This window comes from Corylus avellana, chromosome 5 (assembly GCF_965113065.1).
Source record: "Corylus avellana chromosome 5, dhCorAvel1.hap1.2, whole genome shotgun sequence".
Classification (NCBI taxonomy): Eukaryota; Viridiplantae; Streptophyta; class Magnoliopsida; order Fagales; family Betulaceae; genus Corylus; species Corylus avellana.
Genome location: NC_142494.1, coordinates 6,008,515 through 6,027,868, shown reverse-complemented (window position 1 = coordinate 6,027,868; position 19,354 = coordinate 6,008,515). Strand labels below are relative to the sequence as shown.

Here is a 19,354-nt window from a genome sequence, read left to right as displayed (position 1 = left end):
AGAGAGAAAGTTTGTTTAATAAATTAAAAGAATAAAATAAAAAAAGTAAAATAAAAATAATAATATTTTAATACTATTGGGAATGATTAAGGGAAGCGTGTATTTTGACATAGGGAAGCAAAAAGGAGTTTGGATCCTTAAATTTAGGGAAAATGATGAGGAAGCTGCTGGGAATGCTCTTAGTCACTCAGCTTTCAAGTAAAACGAGAAAATCACCATCATTACAACAACCACCAATACCACGTGTCAGTAAATTAGGGGCTCCTCCGTAACACCCTCACAACTTTCAATTTCACACACACCGGATAAGCCTCTATCGTGCACTTCTCTCCCTCTCTCTTTCTCTCTCCCTGTCTCTCTCTCTCTCTCTATCTATTTTTCCCGAGAAAATTTTAGTATGAACCACATTTTCCTGGAAAACCTCTAAATATAACTTTCTCTTCAATTGCTATTTTTATACAATGGCAGCTGTGACTTCGTTTTTCTCAGCACCAAGTCAGTGTTCTGAAAGAAAAGCAATCGTTTCGTCTGCTCGTACTTTTGCTGCGAATTCTGAAGGGTTTCGGTTCCGTACGAGCTTTTCGTGTCACTATGTGGGCGTTCGAACTTCGGCTTCGAGTTCTCGTATGGTTATTCATTGCATGTCCGCCTCCACAGGTGATTTTCAATTTTTCGTTTGATTGCTGAGAAAATGAGTGAACAAGAAATATAAAGTGTAATAGAAGAAAAAAAATATAGAAGTGAAGTTTCTAATTTAATTTAAGATAGAGGTAGGAAATAATTTTCCTTTTCCTATTCTTTGGTGCAAGTAATTGAAATATATGATTGGGTTTGTAAATTTGAATTTTTCACATTTTCACACCTTTTCTGGTTCTTTAATCTTTTGGAGTTTTATTGGTTGGAATTACTGGATTGGTGGTTTAGTTATTTTATTAAAGCTAAGTAATTTCAGTAAAAACATATTGAAAATTTATATTTTTGTATGAAATTAAGCTTGTAATTAATGATATTCGTCTTTGAAAATTGTACGTGTGGAAAAAAAGAATGAATTTTGAGTTCGAATATAGGCATAAGACTCAGGGAGCTTCATTTTGCGAAAAGATTCATAACTGAACTATTTCTTTCTAATGGGTATTCGTTAGACTCTTTGTTGAGATTTGAGATTATGTTAATGATTAGGTTAGTTACCTCCTTAGATTGGTTAATTTTAGTGCCCTTAGTGCCTTGAAGATATGTGGAAAGCAATGAAGGAGGAATGTGATTGCTGGTTGTAGTGCTAGTGTTATTCTTGCTATTATACATATTGTAGACTTTGTAGTAGTCACTGGTTGTACTAAAGTGGCACTTGACAGATTCCAAATTAATTTCAATGCCCTGCCTAATCATATGAAGTATAATCTCATATCCTGATCTAATAGCGGCTAATTGGAAAAAAATTTCATTGTTATGGAATATTCTTTAGATATTTTTTTCTGTTTTGAAAAAGCCTGGTTGAAGTTTCTATGGTCATTCTGTTTATAATGAACTGGGCACTTTTCGAACTTATGTTTCTACTGGATAAATTATTAACGTAGCCAGTTTTCCTTTATGTGAATCAAACCTCGATGAGACAGTCTATTTTGTTATGGCATGCTGATATCGTCCGAGAGTTTCCATTTAAAAACCCATAATCCTTTAATTCTATCAGAGTAATGCTATGTTATGTAGTATGAAATTTTCTTCGTTAGATTCCTTTATTATTCTTAGTCAGGGAAAAAAGAGAGATCCTTAATATTTTTCTCTGTTATGATTTCTTTTATTTACTTTATTTGCAGAACCAGCAACAGTAGCTGAGACGAAGTTGAATTTCCTCAAAGCGTATAGGCGACCAATTCCTAATGTCTACAACAATGTTCTGCAGGAGCTGATTGTCCAGCAACATTTGATGAGGTACAAGAGAACATACCGTTATGACCCCGTGTTTGCCCTTGGTTTTGTTACTGTGTATGATCAACTCATGGAAGGATACCCTAGTGATGAGGATCGAGAGGCCATCTTCCAAGCATACATAAAAGCACTGAAGGAGGACCCGGAGCAATATAGGTTTGACTATAATGTTTTTTTTAATTCCTTCAGTGACTCTTGTTTTTGTAGTTTAATTTTAATTTGTGACAAGATGATGCAGCAATAATCATTATTAAGACTAGAACACTATGAAATTTGGTGATCTTGTATGCTTGCTAAGATTGTGTTATTGCAATATCCTTCTTCCTGTGTGTGTGTTTGTCATCATAATTAATAGAAATCCAACTAAGAAGATAGATGGATCATTCAAACTACATAACGTTAATATATAAAGCTCTAGCTAGAAGACAAATAAGTTAAGGGGCAAGTGAGTAGTAATCTGCCTGAAACCTAAGATGGATTCTTACAAAAATTAGAGGCCCTTCCACTTAAAAAGACACTGTCCTGACTATGTGACCATCATCAATTTCCTCTTCAGAAGATTAATTGAGGAAAGAAAGCAATTCTTAGTCAACATTTCGATAAGCTCTTGAGTGAATTGTTCTAATAGGAATTTTGAGGTGCGTACTTTATGAATGTTTGTGTTGTATTTTTTCAAGCTCTTTCATATATATATGAGAACGATTCTCAATCTTGCAGTGAATAATTTTCCTGTCTTATGCACTGCAGAACTGATGCACAAAAGTTGGAAGAGTGGGCTCGGGCTCAGACTGCCAGTTCATTAGTTGAGTTTCCAACCAGAGAAGGAGAAGTTGAGGGGATATTAAAGGACATTGCAGAAAGAGCCGGTGGTAAGGGAAGTTTCTGCTACAGCCGTTTCTTTGCTGTTGGGCTCTTTCGTCTTCTTGAGTTGGCAAATGCAACTGAACCCACGATTTTAGAAAAGGTTTGAGCATTAAATTTAAAACCCTAGGATCTTAACCTTGTTTTGCCTTGAATTGGCATCAGTTTTGTATTAGATCATTGGGGTTTTTGGGCCATGTGGTGGAATTTTACTGGTCGATTTATAACAAATCAATGGAATTGCTTGCTCTTCAAGATTATAAAGAAATTAGACCCATGAATTAATTTATGCGAGAATTCCGAGACTAGTAAGCCACAAATATGCTAAGAAGTATTAGTTGATGTAGAGAGAAGAACTTCCACTGACAAATAGTAAAGTGAAAAATCTCTCATCATCCTATGTTAACTCTAGGCTTGCTCAACCAAGAATCACTTCATAGAATTCCCTGGTGGATATGGCATGTGATATATATGGTGCAGATGCAAGTATTCTCATACATTACTTGGAAATGGTAAGTAGGAGTATTTATTTTAGTTGGGAAGATCAACTTTTTACTATATTCTACTTGCTGTGGTTGACGAAATTGTTGAAAATATTGATGCCGAAAATGGTATGTGGCATTCTGGCCTTTCTTTTTATGTCAGTAAGAATTGATTCCTTACAAGAGTTGATACTTCATTTATACAATAAAATTGTCATGTACAATGTAGTCTGTCAATGTGCAAGAGTGTAGATGTGGCTGTAGGTGTGGGTAAGAGGGTGTACCTGCATGGATATCCATATTTGCAGGGCAGACAACACATTCGGCTTCATTCTCGTCCTTTTAACGAGTTTACATTTTTCAGCAATAGATATGCTCAAGTTTGTATTAGGGTTATAACTACTATTTGTGTCTAGTTTTACCGTGCAATGTGTACCTTCTATTGAAAAAAAGAAGAAAGAAATTTAAAAATGCCTGAAGTTCCGATGAAAATGGGAGTTAAATCTAAACACAGAATCATACTAGTCTTAAAATTTATAAGTTTGTTGAGTTTCAAAGTATTTGCAAGACTGAAGTTTAACGTGGTGGTGATGCATAAATTTTTTCTTTAATTTCCTTGAGGAGAGGTTTCAACTCATGGTTTGACAATAACTCTTTTGTTAACAGCTTTGTGCAGCCTTGAATGTTAACAAAAGAAGTGTGGATCGGGACCTTGATGTATATCGCAATCTCCTTTCCAAGCTGGTTCAGGCAAAAGAGCTACTAAAAGAATACGTGGATAGGTAAACAAAATCCTTCAGTAAAATCTCTGTTCTATACTTCTTCAGTTTGAGCTACTATATGATTACACATGGCTGGTATAGTACCCGAGCATGATAATTATTCCTATGTCTGGACTGGATAAAGTCTCTGAATTCATAAATTGCTAAATCTGGAAGATTAAACAGTCTTCTGTTTGAACATTTGTACAAGCATGAGAATTTGCACACATTACCCTACCACAAAGGAAGGTAATCCTATTGTAATCATTCCTTAAGCATGAGACTTGTCGAATTTCGAAACTCATAACTGAAAAAGTCTTATTGGAAGGTATTGTTGTGTCTTGATAGCTATATTTCTTGCTTTTTGGTGGATTAATCATAATATTTCTCTGCTATGAATTTCAGGGAGAAGAAAAAAATAGTGGAGCGGGCAGAAGAAGCGCAGAAGGCTAGTGAGGCCGTCAGAAAATGTTTGGGGGAGTACAGTATGCAAGCCACAGCAGATTTTGTACTGCTTCCTCCAATTGCAAATGACCCTCTGTGAAGCTTCAGACCACTAATTTGGTTTTTAGTGGTTTTAAGGTAGAGTTGGGGTTTTTCACAGTTCAGGCATCTTTTATCAGCTGGTTAGTTGGCATTTTTTGTGTATTGTTCGGAATGGTGATATAGCTACATCATATATTTCTCCTCTTAAATATTATCCTTTTTTTTTTTTTGCTTACTCCAAATGTATTTGATAATTCATAATTGTAATACTCAAAATGCATATAATAGCTATTCTTCATGGTAATCCAATTTTCTCAACTACTCTACTCTCTCTCTCTATCATTTTTTTGTTGTCATTCATTCTCTTGAAATTTTCATTACCCCTTGTTTACTCCACAAGACAACTTTCTATTCAATCATGGGATCCGGGAGATCGTGGGGTACCACGGCGATCCGGCCAGCCCGGGGGACCACCGTGACTCCTCATTTCTAGAGAATCCATCCCTTATTGGTATATGGATAGCAATAGTAAAGTATATCCAGATTATTCTCTGATTAGAGCTGAAGTTCTTAAAGAATGCCCTGCGTTTGATTCACCCTAGGGAAGAATTCTCCTGAGTTCCAAATGCATCATGTCACAAACCATTTAATAAGTGCAATAAGATGGCTACCAAACATTTATTAAGTCGGTTTAGGTTTACAATTTTAAAAAAAGCGCGATTAGAAAATAGGGATCTTAAAACATGCGATTTGAAAACGCAATTTTTAAAAATACAACTAAGCTGCAATTGATAAAATCATGGTATGACCTTTAAAATGGTACTTTAACTTTTAAAATAATGCATTTTTAAAAACGCATCACCTTTCTTGGGATTTGAGAAAATAATTCTTTTAAAATTTTCAAACCATAATTATTTTTTAAATACTTTTCCAAAACGGTATACTATTTGCGATTTGATTTACAATCACACTTTTAACCTTCAAAATGGTAAAATCCCAAACACACCAAGCGCCTTGTTGAAGAAAAATATCTGAAGAACTCCTAATAGATAGTACAATGAGTGGTCGATATTATTAGGTTTAGGTTAATATTTACATAAGGTTGTCCAAGTGTTTACCACCCTATCATATAGGGTGGCTTGCAATTGAAAAATCATAGGATTTTTAAAAGAGGCGTGTTTGATGTCATTTTTCTACACATTTTTTGTTATTTATTTATTTATTTATTATTATTATTATTATTTTAACAAGCCACTGTCATAAAATCCTAATTTTATTTTTTATTTTTTATTTTTTATTCAAAAGTGAAATTTTTGATTTTATTCTCCGACATATATATCTGTTGTCTATCTTCGTACAAAAAGATAAACAAATTACTAAATGGAGAAATTCTTCTTATTCCAAGGAAAAAGAGAAAGAAAAAGATATGAGAATCGTATGCAAGCATCCCAAGACTCGCCTCGGCCTGCTGAGCACAACTTTGTGTTGTGTAAACCGGCATGTTAACAACACTGAGCTTAAACTAATACAAAAATATTACAAGTAGGAGGAGAAGCCGGCCTTTTTTCACCTATAAATTACACTCCACCGTTTCCTCAACTCACTACCCAAACAAAAAGAGCAAGGAAAAAGAGCGAGAGATCATCATGGCAAAGTGCAACAACAAAACAGCAACTGTTCTCAACATCATTCTACTGCTCTCTCTTCTTCTCATGGTCTCCATCACAGAGTGCAGAACAGTGTTTGGGAGTGAGTTCTATAATCATACATCCTCTGACATTGATATACATTAATCAATTTCTTATTACTTTAGTTGTTTTGTTTTCGTTTGTTTTCGTTTGTTATATATACTACATATATATGTTGTGCAGTTGGGTTCGAAAAGGAGGAAACAACTCCAGAATGCAATTCTGTGTATGGAGCACAAGATGGCGTGCTCTACAATTATCCAAAAGTTGAGTCTCACTGCAGACTTCTTCACTGCCATCAATCCTAATCTCAATTGCGACAAAATCTTTGTTGGTCAATGGCTTTGCATCAATGGGATTCTCAACTAAGTTGCCCGAAAGTTCATCCATCTTTAAGCTTTTAAGTTTCAAATAAAGAGCATGAATTTTATGTTTTTGTTTTTGTTTTTCGGTCTCAAGTATTGTTATTTTATATTGTTACTTGTAATTTCATATGAGTGTAACCAGATTGTACTCTTCCTATTCAAAAGTTCAAAATAAAACTCCCATTGAGGATATAATTTGCTGCGTCAAACATTTAGTTTTGTTGGGAAAGGGTACCACTGCATCTATAAAAAGAGAGAAATGTTACACATTTTCACTTCCACACTTCCAAGTCCACACTCCTTAACGTGGCGGTAAATATAGTCATTTGATTCAAAATCCAGTAGTGATTCATTCAAAATCTAATGGTGATATTCAGTGCCACATCAAAAAATGTGAAATTGAAAGTGTGGGAGTAAGAATGTATATAGCATTTCTAATAAAAGGATGCAGTGGCCCATGCTTTAACTCCATTCCAAGCCCTCGATAAATTCTCCCATATGACCAATATCCTAACAGGATTATCACCAATCTTTGATTCAATTTTCTTCAGCAATATCAGATCCAAGCAAACAAGTCATATCTTGTCTAAATTAAAATACCCAAAATAGTTCATCGATGATCGAACACAAACACTTAATTGAATTGTTGACTCCTTACTGATATGGGAATTAAGATCCTCTCCATTTAGAGTAAAATTAGTGGTAATTTTGTAAATTGTACACTAATTTTACAATAAATGGATATTAATTAATTTAATTTCAAATGAAATGGAGATAATTATATTCCACTGGTCTAAGGAGCATTATCTCATATTTATATAACATTTATGCATATCAGTTACAAGCGTATTACTCATGTAATAATCACAACACGACATCATATACTTGTCGGTTACAACCGATATTTAAGTTTGGTAAATATTAATTAAATAATTAAAATTTACTTATTCTTATCGCCTTAAACTTTTGGGATAAGTAATGATTTAACATGGTATCAAGTCCAGAGGTTATGAGTTCAAACCCTTACTCTATCAAGTTACTCCTATTTCAATTAAATATTTCATGTAATAAATGATTGAATTTACAAATTCCTATCAGTTTAAGCTTTTGGGATAAGTGGTTTCCCAACTCAAAAAAGATTCAAGGTAACTTTTGAGGAAGGGCAAAGATCAAAGCAACAGCCCCCTATTTCATCTCTTGTGTGTTGAAAGGTTGAAGAACTTAATGGTAAAAAAGACGTTTTGTCAAATGATTCTTCTTTAAAAGAAAGGAAAAACTTTACTTATTGCTCTGATCTTTTATTACTTTCTCAATTATACCCTTAAATTTTAAAATGTGTCAATTTATGGTTACTATCTTTCAGAAGTGTGCAATGTTAACCCTCCCGTCAAAATTAAGCTTTAAATCAAATGGTTGATGAGTGAAATCCCTAAAATACTCTTAAAATGTTTATAAAATTACAAAAATACTTTGAATTTGGACATAGGTATTTTGGGGATTTCACTTCCTTCATTAGGATTTAATGTTGAAGTTGGACGAAATGGTTGACATTGCAAACTTTTAAAAGATGATAACCCTAAATTGACATTTTTTTAAGTTGAATTGTAAAATTTATGAAAAGTGATGTTTTCCCTTAAAAAAATTTCCTATTGAGGGAATCAATGTCATTCCACTTTCAGGTGGATGATGTTGTTCACGCCCCAAGCCCGCATATTTTTATGCGCAAAATGATGCTGTTTCGAAGCAGGTCTCAAACGATATCGTTATGTGGATATTAGAGACATTTTGTATGGTCCAAAACGACGATGTTTCAGCCTGTGTGTTAGGTCCATTCCAAATCAGCTAAAAGGGAAGATTTACAACTAGAAGTCTTTGCTTTAAGCCACCCAAATTAAGTCAAGCCTAAGATCAAACTCGAGTATTGGTAAACGGGTGTCTCCGGCCACCAAACTAAGGTTGGCATACTAGGGCTTATCTAAACAAGTATCTTTTTAGGGCTTCTCTCTATAAGTATTTTAATTTAACAACCAACTTTTTAGGGTTATCTAAAATGCAAGTTATGACCATACTTAACAACCTTCTTTTATCATGCGAGGTTATAATTAGAGTAGAAAAATATTGCACACATTTTCACTCTCACTCACAAGTCCACACTCTCTGATCTAATACTGAAAATTACTATTGAATTTTGAATCCAATGGTAACTTTCAATATTAGGTTAGAGAATTTGCACTTGAGAGCTTGAGAGTATTGAAAGTGTGTACGTGTTGCATTTCACTTTCTGGATGAGAATAATATTCAGCATATCCAAGCCAAAAGTTATAAGAATCCTATGCAAGGGAACCAAGTTTCAAGTAGTGCAAACAACCATGTTAACAATGAGCTTAAACTAATACAAAAATACTCTCAAAATCTAACAGCATTCGACAATTTTTATATACAACACGTACAATTAATTAGGGGAAGCCGGCCTTTTTTCATAAAGCTATTGACAACGTTGTAGTTGGTACCACACATTTGGGCTTTCACCTGTAAACTACACTCCACCGTTTCCTCAACTCACTACCCAAAGAAAAAGAGCGAGAGATCGATAATGGCAAAGTGCAACAACAAAACAACCACTTTTCTCAACATCATCCATTGTGGGGATCTTCAGCATATCAAATTGATGAAGATTTTTATAAGAATAATCCAAAGCCAACCACTATAATTGTAACTTCAACTATTGTGAAAGCTTTCAGAGGTAGTCATTTAACTTAGCATATATATTCAAAAACAATAAAATACATTTTTATCAATAAGGTTATTAATGAATCTCTCTTTGAACTTTTTTTTGTAGGCGAGTACAACTTATCATCAATAAGTGCAATAAGGATCTACATCAATCTTGACATTCCTGAAGTTACCAAAGTTCTAGACAAGTAAAAACACTCACACTATATTATGTATTTATTAAAAAGAAAACTACTAACCCCCATTTCTTTTAATGAATAGGTTCTCCTTAACTAAAGTTAAGGAGTTGAAGATTGAACAACCACCAATAATACCAGATGAAGAACTTGCTTTGAAAAACAGAAAGACAATTGCAGAAATAAAACAAATAGAATTAGATATCCTATAATAATTATGTTTCATAATTAGGAGATGAATATAATTATTACAAGATATTCAAATTCTATTTGTTTTATTTATGCAATTGTCTTTCTATTTTGCAAGGCAAGTTCTTCATCTGGTATTATTGGTGGTTGTTCAATCTTCAACTCAGGTGACATTGTTCAACATATTCATTAAAAAAATAAAAAAATTGGGGGTTAGTAATTTTCTTTTTAATAAATATATAATATAGTGTGCGTGTGTTTTTACTTGTCAATTTAGAACTTTGGTAACTTCAGAAATGTCAAGATTGATGTACATCTTTGTTGTACTTGTTGATAATAAGTTGTACTCATCTACAAAAAAGTTCAAAGAGAGATTCATTATATTGATAAAAAGGTATTTTATTGTTTTTGAATATGCTAAGCTAAATGATTACCTTTCAAAGTTTTCACAATAGTTGAAGTTACAATTATAATGGCTGGCTTTGGATTATTCTGATCAAAATCCTCATCTATTTGATGTGCTGAAAATCCTCACAAAGTTGCCTGCAAGAATTTGTTTATGAAATATTACATAACTAAGAAATTAGTTTGACATTTTTTTTTTAGTTCAATTGCTCATTGTATTACACTTGGAATTCAAATATGTTCTTACTCTTCCAATAAGAGTTCGATTTTTGTTGGGTGACCGTTTGTCTTGACCTCTTTAATAAACCCAACTGATTCCAATCTGCCAATCACATCTGCATATCCATGAAACATATTTACACCATAATTTGTATTATTTACGCCATAATTTCTAATCTACATTTAAAAATGAATGTAAATTAAGTATCAATATACCTGTCAAATAAGTTGTGTCATTGCACTGACTAATTATTGTCCCGTAGTCAGCAAGTTCAAATCCATAGAGGTATGGATTGATATATTTCATGGATCTTGGGTGTTATTCGATTTAGAGATGTGTAATTCATGTTTTAATGATTCAATAACACCTGCAAAAAAATTATATTAGTAAGATTTAAATATATATGTAAATATTATAATATATTATTAAAAATAATTCATATTAATGATAAATGTTACCTCTAAGTAAGTTGTTAAAGATTTCCTTATATACAATATTTTTTGTATGGTATTGATCACCATAATGTGTATCTACTTGTAACTCTCTTGAAATAGCGACATATAGTTGGCTATGGCTAAATACATGTTTACGTAGGAAAAGGCCTACATGTTGCAATGAAAAATTCCTTTTTTGTACTATTTGTTTAATTTATGTGGTTCTGGTTTTATGTGTGAATCTTCTATAGATGGAGCATTTTGATAAGTAATAGTGTTTGATTTATGTGGCTCTAAGAAAATCAGTTCATAGTGTGACTATGAACTGATAAATATGTCCTATTTTGAATATTAATCCCAATAGCCTTTTGTTTTTGAACTGATAAGTAAATACCCTATTATTATTATTATTATTATTATTATTAATTACCTTGTTGGAGAAGAAAACACGGTCGCGCGTTTTTCTATTTGTCTGCAGGATAAACCCATGAGTAGCAAACAAAGTGGATCCGACCTTGGCCTGCAGGAACATCTTCGAGTGCAAGAGTTTTGAGGTAGAATTTAGTATGATGATTGTTTTTTATTAAGAATGCTCCCGGAATTCCCATCTGCTCGTTCCACTTAAAGGTAACCTTGAATGTAGATCGAGTCGGCTATCAAGGGGCAGGCACGCGGTTGTGCTTATCCACAGTTTCCAGACCACTAGATTTGCAACAAAAACACAACAAATTCAATAATTGTGTTAAATCACCAGTTATCCTAAAAGTTTAAGTTAATAAGAAGAGATAAATTTAATCACTTAATATTTACTTTAACAGTCTCTCTTACATGTGGACTCAAACCCCATTTTATATAATTGAATTGGGGGGATGAACTAATAGAGTCAAGTTTCAAATAAGGAGCATGAATTTTATGTTTTTTTTTTTTTTTTTTTTGTTACTTGTAATTTCATATGAGTGTAACAAGATTGTATTCTTCCTATTCAAAAGTTCAAAATAAAACTCCCACCTGTTGGGAAAGGGTTCCACTGCATCTATAAAGAGAGAGATACGTTACACACTTACACTCCAACACTTGTAAGTCCAACCTCCCTAACATGGCAGTAAATATAATCATTTGATTCAAAATCCAATAATGATTTATACAAAATTTAATAGTGATATCAATGTCATGTCAAAAATGTGAAATTGAAAGTGTGGGAGTAAAAATGTGTATAGTACTTCTAATAAAAGGATGCAGTGGTCAATGCTTTTACTCCATTCCAAGCCCTCAATAAATTCTCCCATATGACCAATACCCTAACAGGATGTTATAGACAGCCTGTATGGTCCAAAACGACGTTGTTTCAGCCCGTGTGCTAGGCCCAGTTCAAATCAGCTAAAAAGGAAGATTTACGACCAGAAGTGACATCGTTTAGGAATAGAATTCTCTCAATTTCAAAAGAAATGATAGTATTCAATTTATGATCAGGATTTTAAATTTGATATATTTAACTGTATATATGAAGTCAATGTTGACACTTCTTTTAAAAAATTTGCATAATGTAGAATCGTGTACACTGTTAACTGCACAAATTTCAAATCGTGACCACGAAATTAAATCAATTCATCCGGACAATTGCAGTGTCAATTTATAGCGTCATTAATGATGATGAAGCCATGGCTCTCTATTTCAAATAACATGGATAATATTCATTTCATAGTCAAAATTTAAATAATGTAATACTATATACACTAGCTATATATTAGATGGATGCACCAGGTTTAAATCTTGACCACCATTTAAAATGGAAGGGAGCTAGGAAAGAACTATACTAACCAGCAGCTGGGTCAGCCTTCGCAGCAATGTTAATGAGCTGCAAAGAAACGTTTCGGCATAAAGCCGAAACATTGATCTTCTTCATCAACAGAACTACACTGCCTTCAATCTTCGTGGACTTACCGCCATCATCGGGGATCTCTTAGTTCAAGCACTAAGCAAATTAATAAGAACACGATATATATAGTAGTTTTTTAGGGAAAAGATTAATGTTGGGTTTGGAAAAACATAAGATAGGTTTGTGGTATTTATAGGGAAAAGAATGAGCAATATTGTAGCATGATGCTTCAATTCACATCAATAACGGTTTTCCTATTATCATGTTTTAATAGTTATTTATTTTAAATAAATAATTGTTTATCCTATTATCATGTTTGATCAGTTTCAACCACTGCTTCAATTTCTCCTATTACCATGTTTTATCAGTTACACCCGTTGTTGCAACACTCGCATTTTAAAACCGTATGTAATTGCTATTTCAACTATTATAAATTGCTTCCATGATTATATAAAATTAATATATTTTTTCCAGCATTTTATTATAGACATATTTTATTATTATTTTCTCCCTCTTCTTTATCACGGTTGTTACAAAATTTTCTTGTTCCGGAAGTGTTCTGAGTTTTGCAATTTGCACACTACATTATGTTAGTATTGTACTCGAAAGATAAAATTGCTTTGATTCTATTTTGCAAAACTTCTGATACAAGTGAGAGGCAATATCTATCTAATTAAGAGATGGAGTAACAATCACCTTTCTATCCAGACTTTTAACAAATTAATTCTCATTATGTTTATATTCTATGTTTATTAATTCCTTCATTCCCACATCATTATTTTTTCATCAATTCTTAGATAAATAGTTTGCATTCTTTCAATGGCACTTCCAATTATGAATTTTGCTATTACTTCTATGATGTGATGCCACAAGACCCTCTCCAAAGTGGATCGTTTTGATGGCAACAACTACAAACTCTCGAAGGAAAAAGTGGAATTTCTACTAACAACATTGAAGGTTTGTTATGTGCTTAGCACACTTTGTTTGGTCGTGCTTGTTGAAGAAGCAACTGATGAACAAATTGATGTGAAGTTCACATGGGAGGAAGACTACTACACATACTGTTGGAATATCCTCAACACCCTCACTGGTCTTTTGTTCGATATGTTAATGCACCAAAGAAATTTGCAAGAGAGATTGGGAGGCATTGGAGAACAAATACAAAACTAAGGATTTTGGAAACAAATGATATCTCTTAAGTAATTATTTTGATTTTAAAATGATGAATAATAAGTGATGCAGGAGAAAATTGATAGACTTGTTGGACAATGTCATTCCCTTTAAAAAAAAATTTCCTATTGAGGGAAACAATATTGTCTCCACTTTCGGTTAGACGATGTCATTTCACGCTCCAAGCCCGCGTAATTTTTATGGGCAAAATGATGCTGTTTCAAAGCAAGTCTCAAACGATATTGTTCTGTGGATGTTAGAGATAGCCTGTATGGTCCAAAACGACGTTGTTTCAGCCCGTGTGCTAGGCCCAGTCCAAATCAGCTAAAAAGGAGGATTTAAGACCGCCTTTGCTTTAAGCCACCCAAAGTCAAGCCTAAGATCAAACCCGAATATTGGTAAATTGACACCAAACTAAGGTTGGCATACTAGTGCTTATCTAAATACGTATCCTTTTAGGGCTTCTCTCTAGAAGTTTTTTAAATTAACAACTAACTTTTTAGGGCTTAACTAAAATGCAAGTTACAACCATACGACTTAACAACCTTCTCTTATCATGTGAGGTTATAATTAGAGTAGAAAAATATTACACACACTCCCACTCTTACTCACAAGTGTAAACTCTTTGATCTGACGCTGACACTGAAAATTACTATTAAATTTTGAATTCAATAGTGATTTTCAATATTAGATTAGAGAATTTGCACTTGAGAGCTTGAGAGTACATAAAGTGTGGGTAGCATTTCACTTTCTTGGTGAGAATAATAAGCCGCATATTCAAGGCAAAAGTGATAAGAATCCTATGCAAGGGAACCAAGTCTCAAGTAGGGCCTGCTCAGCACAACTTTCCTTTAAGTTGTGCAAACCGCCATGTTAACAATGAGCTTAAACTAATACAAAAATACTCTCAAAATCTAACAGCATTCGGCAATTTTTATATACCACAAATACAAGTAGAAGAAGCCGGCCTTTTTTCTTATACCAAAGCTATTGACAATGTTGTACCACACATTTGGGCTTTCACCTATAAATTACACACCCACACCAACCCCCCCCCCCCCCCCCCCCCCCGTTTCCTCAACTCACTACCCAAAGAAAAAGAGCTAGCGAGAGATAATGGCAAAGTGTAACAACAAAACAGCAACTTTTCTCAACATCATTCTACTGCTCTCTCTTCTTCTCATGATCTCCATCACAGAGTGTAGAATAGTACTCGGGAGTGAGCTCTATAATCATACATCCTCTGACATTAATACATTAATCAATCTCTTGTTACTTCAGTTGTTTTGTTTTGTTTTGTTTTGTTTTTTTAAAGTTTTTATATATAATATTATTATGTATATGTGGTGCAGTTGGGTTTGAAAAGGAGGAAACAGCTCCAGAATGAAATTCTGTGTATGGAGAACAAGATGGCGATACTTGCTCTACAATTATCCAAAAGTTGAGTCTCACTGCCGACTTCTTCACTGCCATCAATCCTAATCTCAATTGCGACAAAATCTTTGTTGGTCAATGGCTCTGCATCAATGGGATTCTCAACTAAGTTGCCCGAAAGTTCATCCATCTTTAAGCTTTTAAGTTTCAAAAAAAGAGCACGAATTTATATTGATACTCTGTCACCAGATTGTATTCCAAGTGTAGGGTTCATGCATTCACTTTGTTTTTTTGTCCAACTAATCAATTTGGACAATTTTTTTATGATTAATAAAAATAAAAAGCGCAACAAATTGTGTTGGGTGTTTTGTCTGAAGTCTTGTAATCACAAGCATCGTGTCATATGCCTGCTGAAAATCTTATCACTCTGTCATCATGAAGTTCATGTACTGTGATGAATTGATCTCACATTCATTGGGACGATGGGGGGACTTAGAGAAGTAGGATTGGAAATCTTAGGTACCTTTGCCTAGTTTGGATTGGTAAAATGATGAATCCACATTCAAACAGTAGCATTGCTCTGTATTATAAAATAATGCCATGTACCACACTTTTATTTTAATTTTATCTTACATTATTTTAACTTTGTAGTTAGGGTGTAGTAGCTGTAGAAATTTGTAAGGAAATATAAAATGTGAGAATTATAGCGAAAACAAGAGAATGAAAAGAGAGAAAGAATCGCGGGTGGTTTGGCTACATTGTGCTCTCATTAGCTTCATAATTTACAATACAAAAGTTTCTATTTATAAAGCAGTGACTAAATATAAGTATTACAATTCCAAGATTTGATTGCAATCAACAAAAAAATAGAGAATATTCCAATATCAACCTAACATGAAAAATATAATACATTTCCCATATATACTAACATCCCTTCAAAATCAAAGTAGAAGATTCTGATAGCTTGAGTTTGGAAACATAAACAATGATTTTTTTTGTTTTCTTGACGACAGTAGCCAGGAACGAGCTGGATCAATTGAGGTTAGCGGTGGATGGTAGTGGTTATTGGAGACGGTGGCAAGTAGTGGCTCTTTTCCATATATATATATATATATGGAAGATATATTTTATTTTATTTTCTATATATTCTAACATTGCCCATTGGATTAACCCTTTTTTTTTAAATATATATATGCAAGGCCTACTACAACCTCCCATGTCAACGTTGTGGGACAAATGTGCAATATATAGGATTTATACCACATTTTTATCTTACAATTATTTTATATTGTTGGCGTGACAGTTTTAACTAACTACTAATCTGTATTTTTTAAAGATTCAAAGATTAGATGAGGTTGCCACACATTGTGAGATAATTATGAGATAAAAATATATTGATGCATCGAATTCATGTGTTGGATTGATTATTGGAACTTGAGCCATAATTTTAAAAGAAACTTATTCACCTGACTGTTATAGGTTTGTAGATTGAAGTATTTTGTTGGAATTTAAAGAAGAATGTATAAAACTTAGGGGTGTTGATGCGGTTTTTATTAATCACTTTGTAACCACTAACCGCATTAACTCTTAACCGCTTTTAAAAGTGGTTAGTAAAAACCGCAAACTGCTTTTTTAATATATATATATAAGACCAAATGATGATGGAAGTAGAATCGAATATGTTTATGTTTGTGTTCCTTGTTTAGGATATCTACTCTTAGGCTTTTTAACAACTGAGTTTTCCTTGATTTTTATATTTGTATTACTTTGGGTTAGGAATTTGATCTTCTTGATGATTTTCATATAACTATGTTTTTGTTTTTTTTTTTGTTGATGCTAATAGCATTTGGGTTTTTTTAAGTACCCTTTACATTTTTTTTTATATTGGCTCATTTTGGAGCAAGCCCAATGTAGTATATCACAACCTATATGCTTGTTAAATAGTGCATATTTTGATGCTAAAAAGGCACATAAAAGGCCATAAAGGGCAAAATAAGCCCAAAACTGAAAATCAGACCAAAAGGCAAAGGCAAAAGGCAAAAGGCAAAAGGCCAAAAAAAAAAAAAAAAAAAAAAAAAAAAAAAAAAGTGGGAAAAAACATTTAAAGTGAGCCCAAAAAAAGCGGTTAGCCGGATGCAGTTAACCACTAACCGGACGGTTAACAACCTAGTAGTTAGCATTTTACTAACCGCTTAAGCAATTGCGGTTAGCAGTTTTAGCCACTAATTGTTAACTGCAACCGCATGATCACCACTAATAAAACTGATCAAGTGATTGCAATAGACTAATAGAATTTGGAAGCACTAAAAGGTATAAGAAAATGAGTTTAGGAATGTCAACTCAAAGACATGAATCCACTAAAAATACAAAAATAAAATAACAGGGGTCTATGACTCTTTCGGCAAAGTTCTACAATATGGTTCAGGTTCTTTGTTGGGCTTTCACCTATAAATTAGAACACTAAACGACGGTTTTCTCAAGTCATTTAGGCTGTAATTTGCTTCTTTAATCTTTTTATGCGGTGGGAACATTAAGTCGGTTTTGACACCGTTTTTTACTACTTATTCTGCTACTTTGGGCTGCAAGTCAATACAAACACTAAGGCGGTTCCTCACTTTCTAACCCATTTTATTTTTCTAGGGTTTGGCGATTCAAGCTTGCGTGTCGAGTTCATATTGTATTGAGGCATATATATATAAAATTATATAAGTCAATTCTAATTCGACCCATTTAATTAAACGAGTTAAACCCCTTAATCCTCTAATTTTGTATTAAGTTCGTTCATGAGTTATGTCAAAAATTAACTTTTTTATTATGCCGATCAAATCTAATTTGACCCATTTGATTAAACACGCCAGACTTCTTAACCCTGCCCTAACCTTGTTGGGTTCGTTTCGTCAGCCTAACCTTTGCCAAGCTTTCTCAACATTACTAGTGAGGAACAGGGAAGAAGAGAAGGTGAAAATAAAAGGTAGACATGAATTTAGTAATAACATGTCTTACTTTCTTACAATCCACAAAAAATGTATACATAAACTTCATCAGAAGGCATAAGAATGGAAGTCCCCAGGAAAGGGACTGTTCTGTAGAGCCTGCTTCAAATGCATTGACAATGCATAATTGTTGACCTCCATTGTTCTCAACTTCTCCCTCAGCTGCGGCACCACCACATCCTTCACATGCTGCAACTCTCCGTCCTTGTTCTCGCACTCTTTCCGGCGTTCATGTTGGATCACCACAGCGCGTTTGAGCATCGTGTTTTCCTCTGTTAGCCGTTCAGCTTGCTCCTTCAACGACATAAATTCCTGGTTGAGATGGGCTTCAATCCGCGCACCAATGCTTCTTTCAAAATCCCCCAGCACTCCGGTTGTACAAACCATGGCGTCCTCCACGCTCTTTGCGGCCATGAGTTTATTGATCAGAGAATGCGTCCATTCTACGCCGTTCTTCGGGGCCGATAGATCAATTTCTGCTGGATTTTCCTCGGCAGATCCTGGGTTTTTGATGGCGGTGCTTGAATTGTTGTGGGGGATTTGGGTGTTAATCGGCGAAGTAGAACATGAATAGCGAACCCTCTTGCAAACGAGAGGAGAGGGAGATAAGTCTTCGAAATTTCTCTTGATCCCGCACACCGCCATTGTTGTGCTTCGGAGAGAGTTAGCGTTGGCTTTGGTTGGGTTGGAGGAAGGAAAAAAGATAATGATGGGTTTCTTTTGGGTTTAGGTTTGGTCCATTTATAGGCTCACCCGAGTTAACTTTCCGTCCAAGTCAAGGAGAATGAGAGGGAGATGACCCACCGAATCCAAATCCAAAAGAGGTCGGTCTATTATATATATATATATATATAATTGTATTTACGCCGTTAAAAGCACATTTTCAATTTCTGTTAAAAGACTTGGAGGCTGTGTTAGGCAAAGGGCACACCAGACCGGACTCAAAAATAAAAAAACATTTTATCAAAATTAACTCTAGCATTCATATTTTTTACATCACATCAATCACTTTTTATTACTATTCAAATAAAAAAATCACTACAAAACTAATTTTTTCACTTTTTTATACAAAACATTCTTACTTTTTTTTTTTCTTATATTAATCAAATCTGCTACAGTACCATTCCATTGCCAAGTACATCCGGAAATAAAAAGCTATAGTACCAAAATTGTCCCTTTTACAATTATACCCTTACAATTTAAAAAGATGCAATG

General features: G+C 33.8%; 2 protein-coding genes across 2 annotated transcripts; one reads left to right on the top strand and one right to left on the bottom strand.

Annotated features, from left to right (window-relative positions):
• Nucleotides 1-326: 326 nt before the first annotated feature.
• PSB29 (photosystem II reaction center PSB29 protein) lies at nt 327-4,803 on the top strand. Its single transcript, XM_059596477.2, has 5 exons — nt 327-657; nt 1,815-2,082; nt 2,674-2,890; nt 3,936-4,051; nt 4,436-4,803. The coding sequence occupies exons 1-5, from the start codon at nt 462-464 to the stop codon at nt 4,572-4,574; spliced, it is 936 nt and encodes a 311-aa protein (XP_059452460.1). The 5' UTR covers nt 327-461; the 3' UTR covers nt 4,575-4,803.
• A 13,362-nt stretch (nt 4,804-18,165) lies between these two features.
• LOC132181712 (uncharacterized) lies at nt 18,166-19,057 on the bottom strand. The gene has a single exon (XM_059594948.2). It carries the CDS (start codon nt 18,782-18,784, stop codon nt 18,188-18,190), a length of 597 nt encoding a protein of 198 aa, XP_059450931.1. The 5' UTR covers nt 18,785-19,057; the 3' UTR covers nt 18,166-18,187.
• Between the last annotated feature and the right edge of the window lie 297 nt (nt 19,058-19,354).

Excerpts from the sequence above, each read along its gene's own strand:
- PSB29 (XM_059596477.2), top strand. The coding sequence starts at position 462 with ATGGCAGCTGTGACTTCGTTTTTCTCAGCACCAAGTCAGTGTTCTGAA. Across the intron at positions 2,891-3,935 it reads AACCCACGATTTTAGAAAAG|CTTTGTGCAGCCTTGAATGT; the intron begins GTTTGAGCATTA and ends TTTTGTTAACAG. Across the intron at positions 4,052-4,435 it reads CTAAAAGAATACGTGGATAG|GGAGAAGAAAAAAATAGTGG; the intron begins GTAAACAAAATC and ends TATGAATTTCAG.
- LOC132181712 (XM_059594948.2), bottom strand. The coding sequence starts at position 18,784 with ATGGCGGTGTGCGGGATCAAGAGAAATTTCGAAGACTTATCTCCCTCT.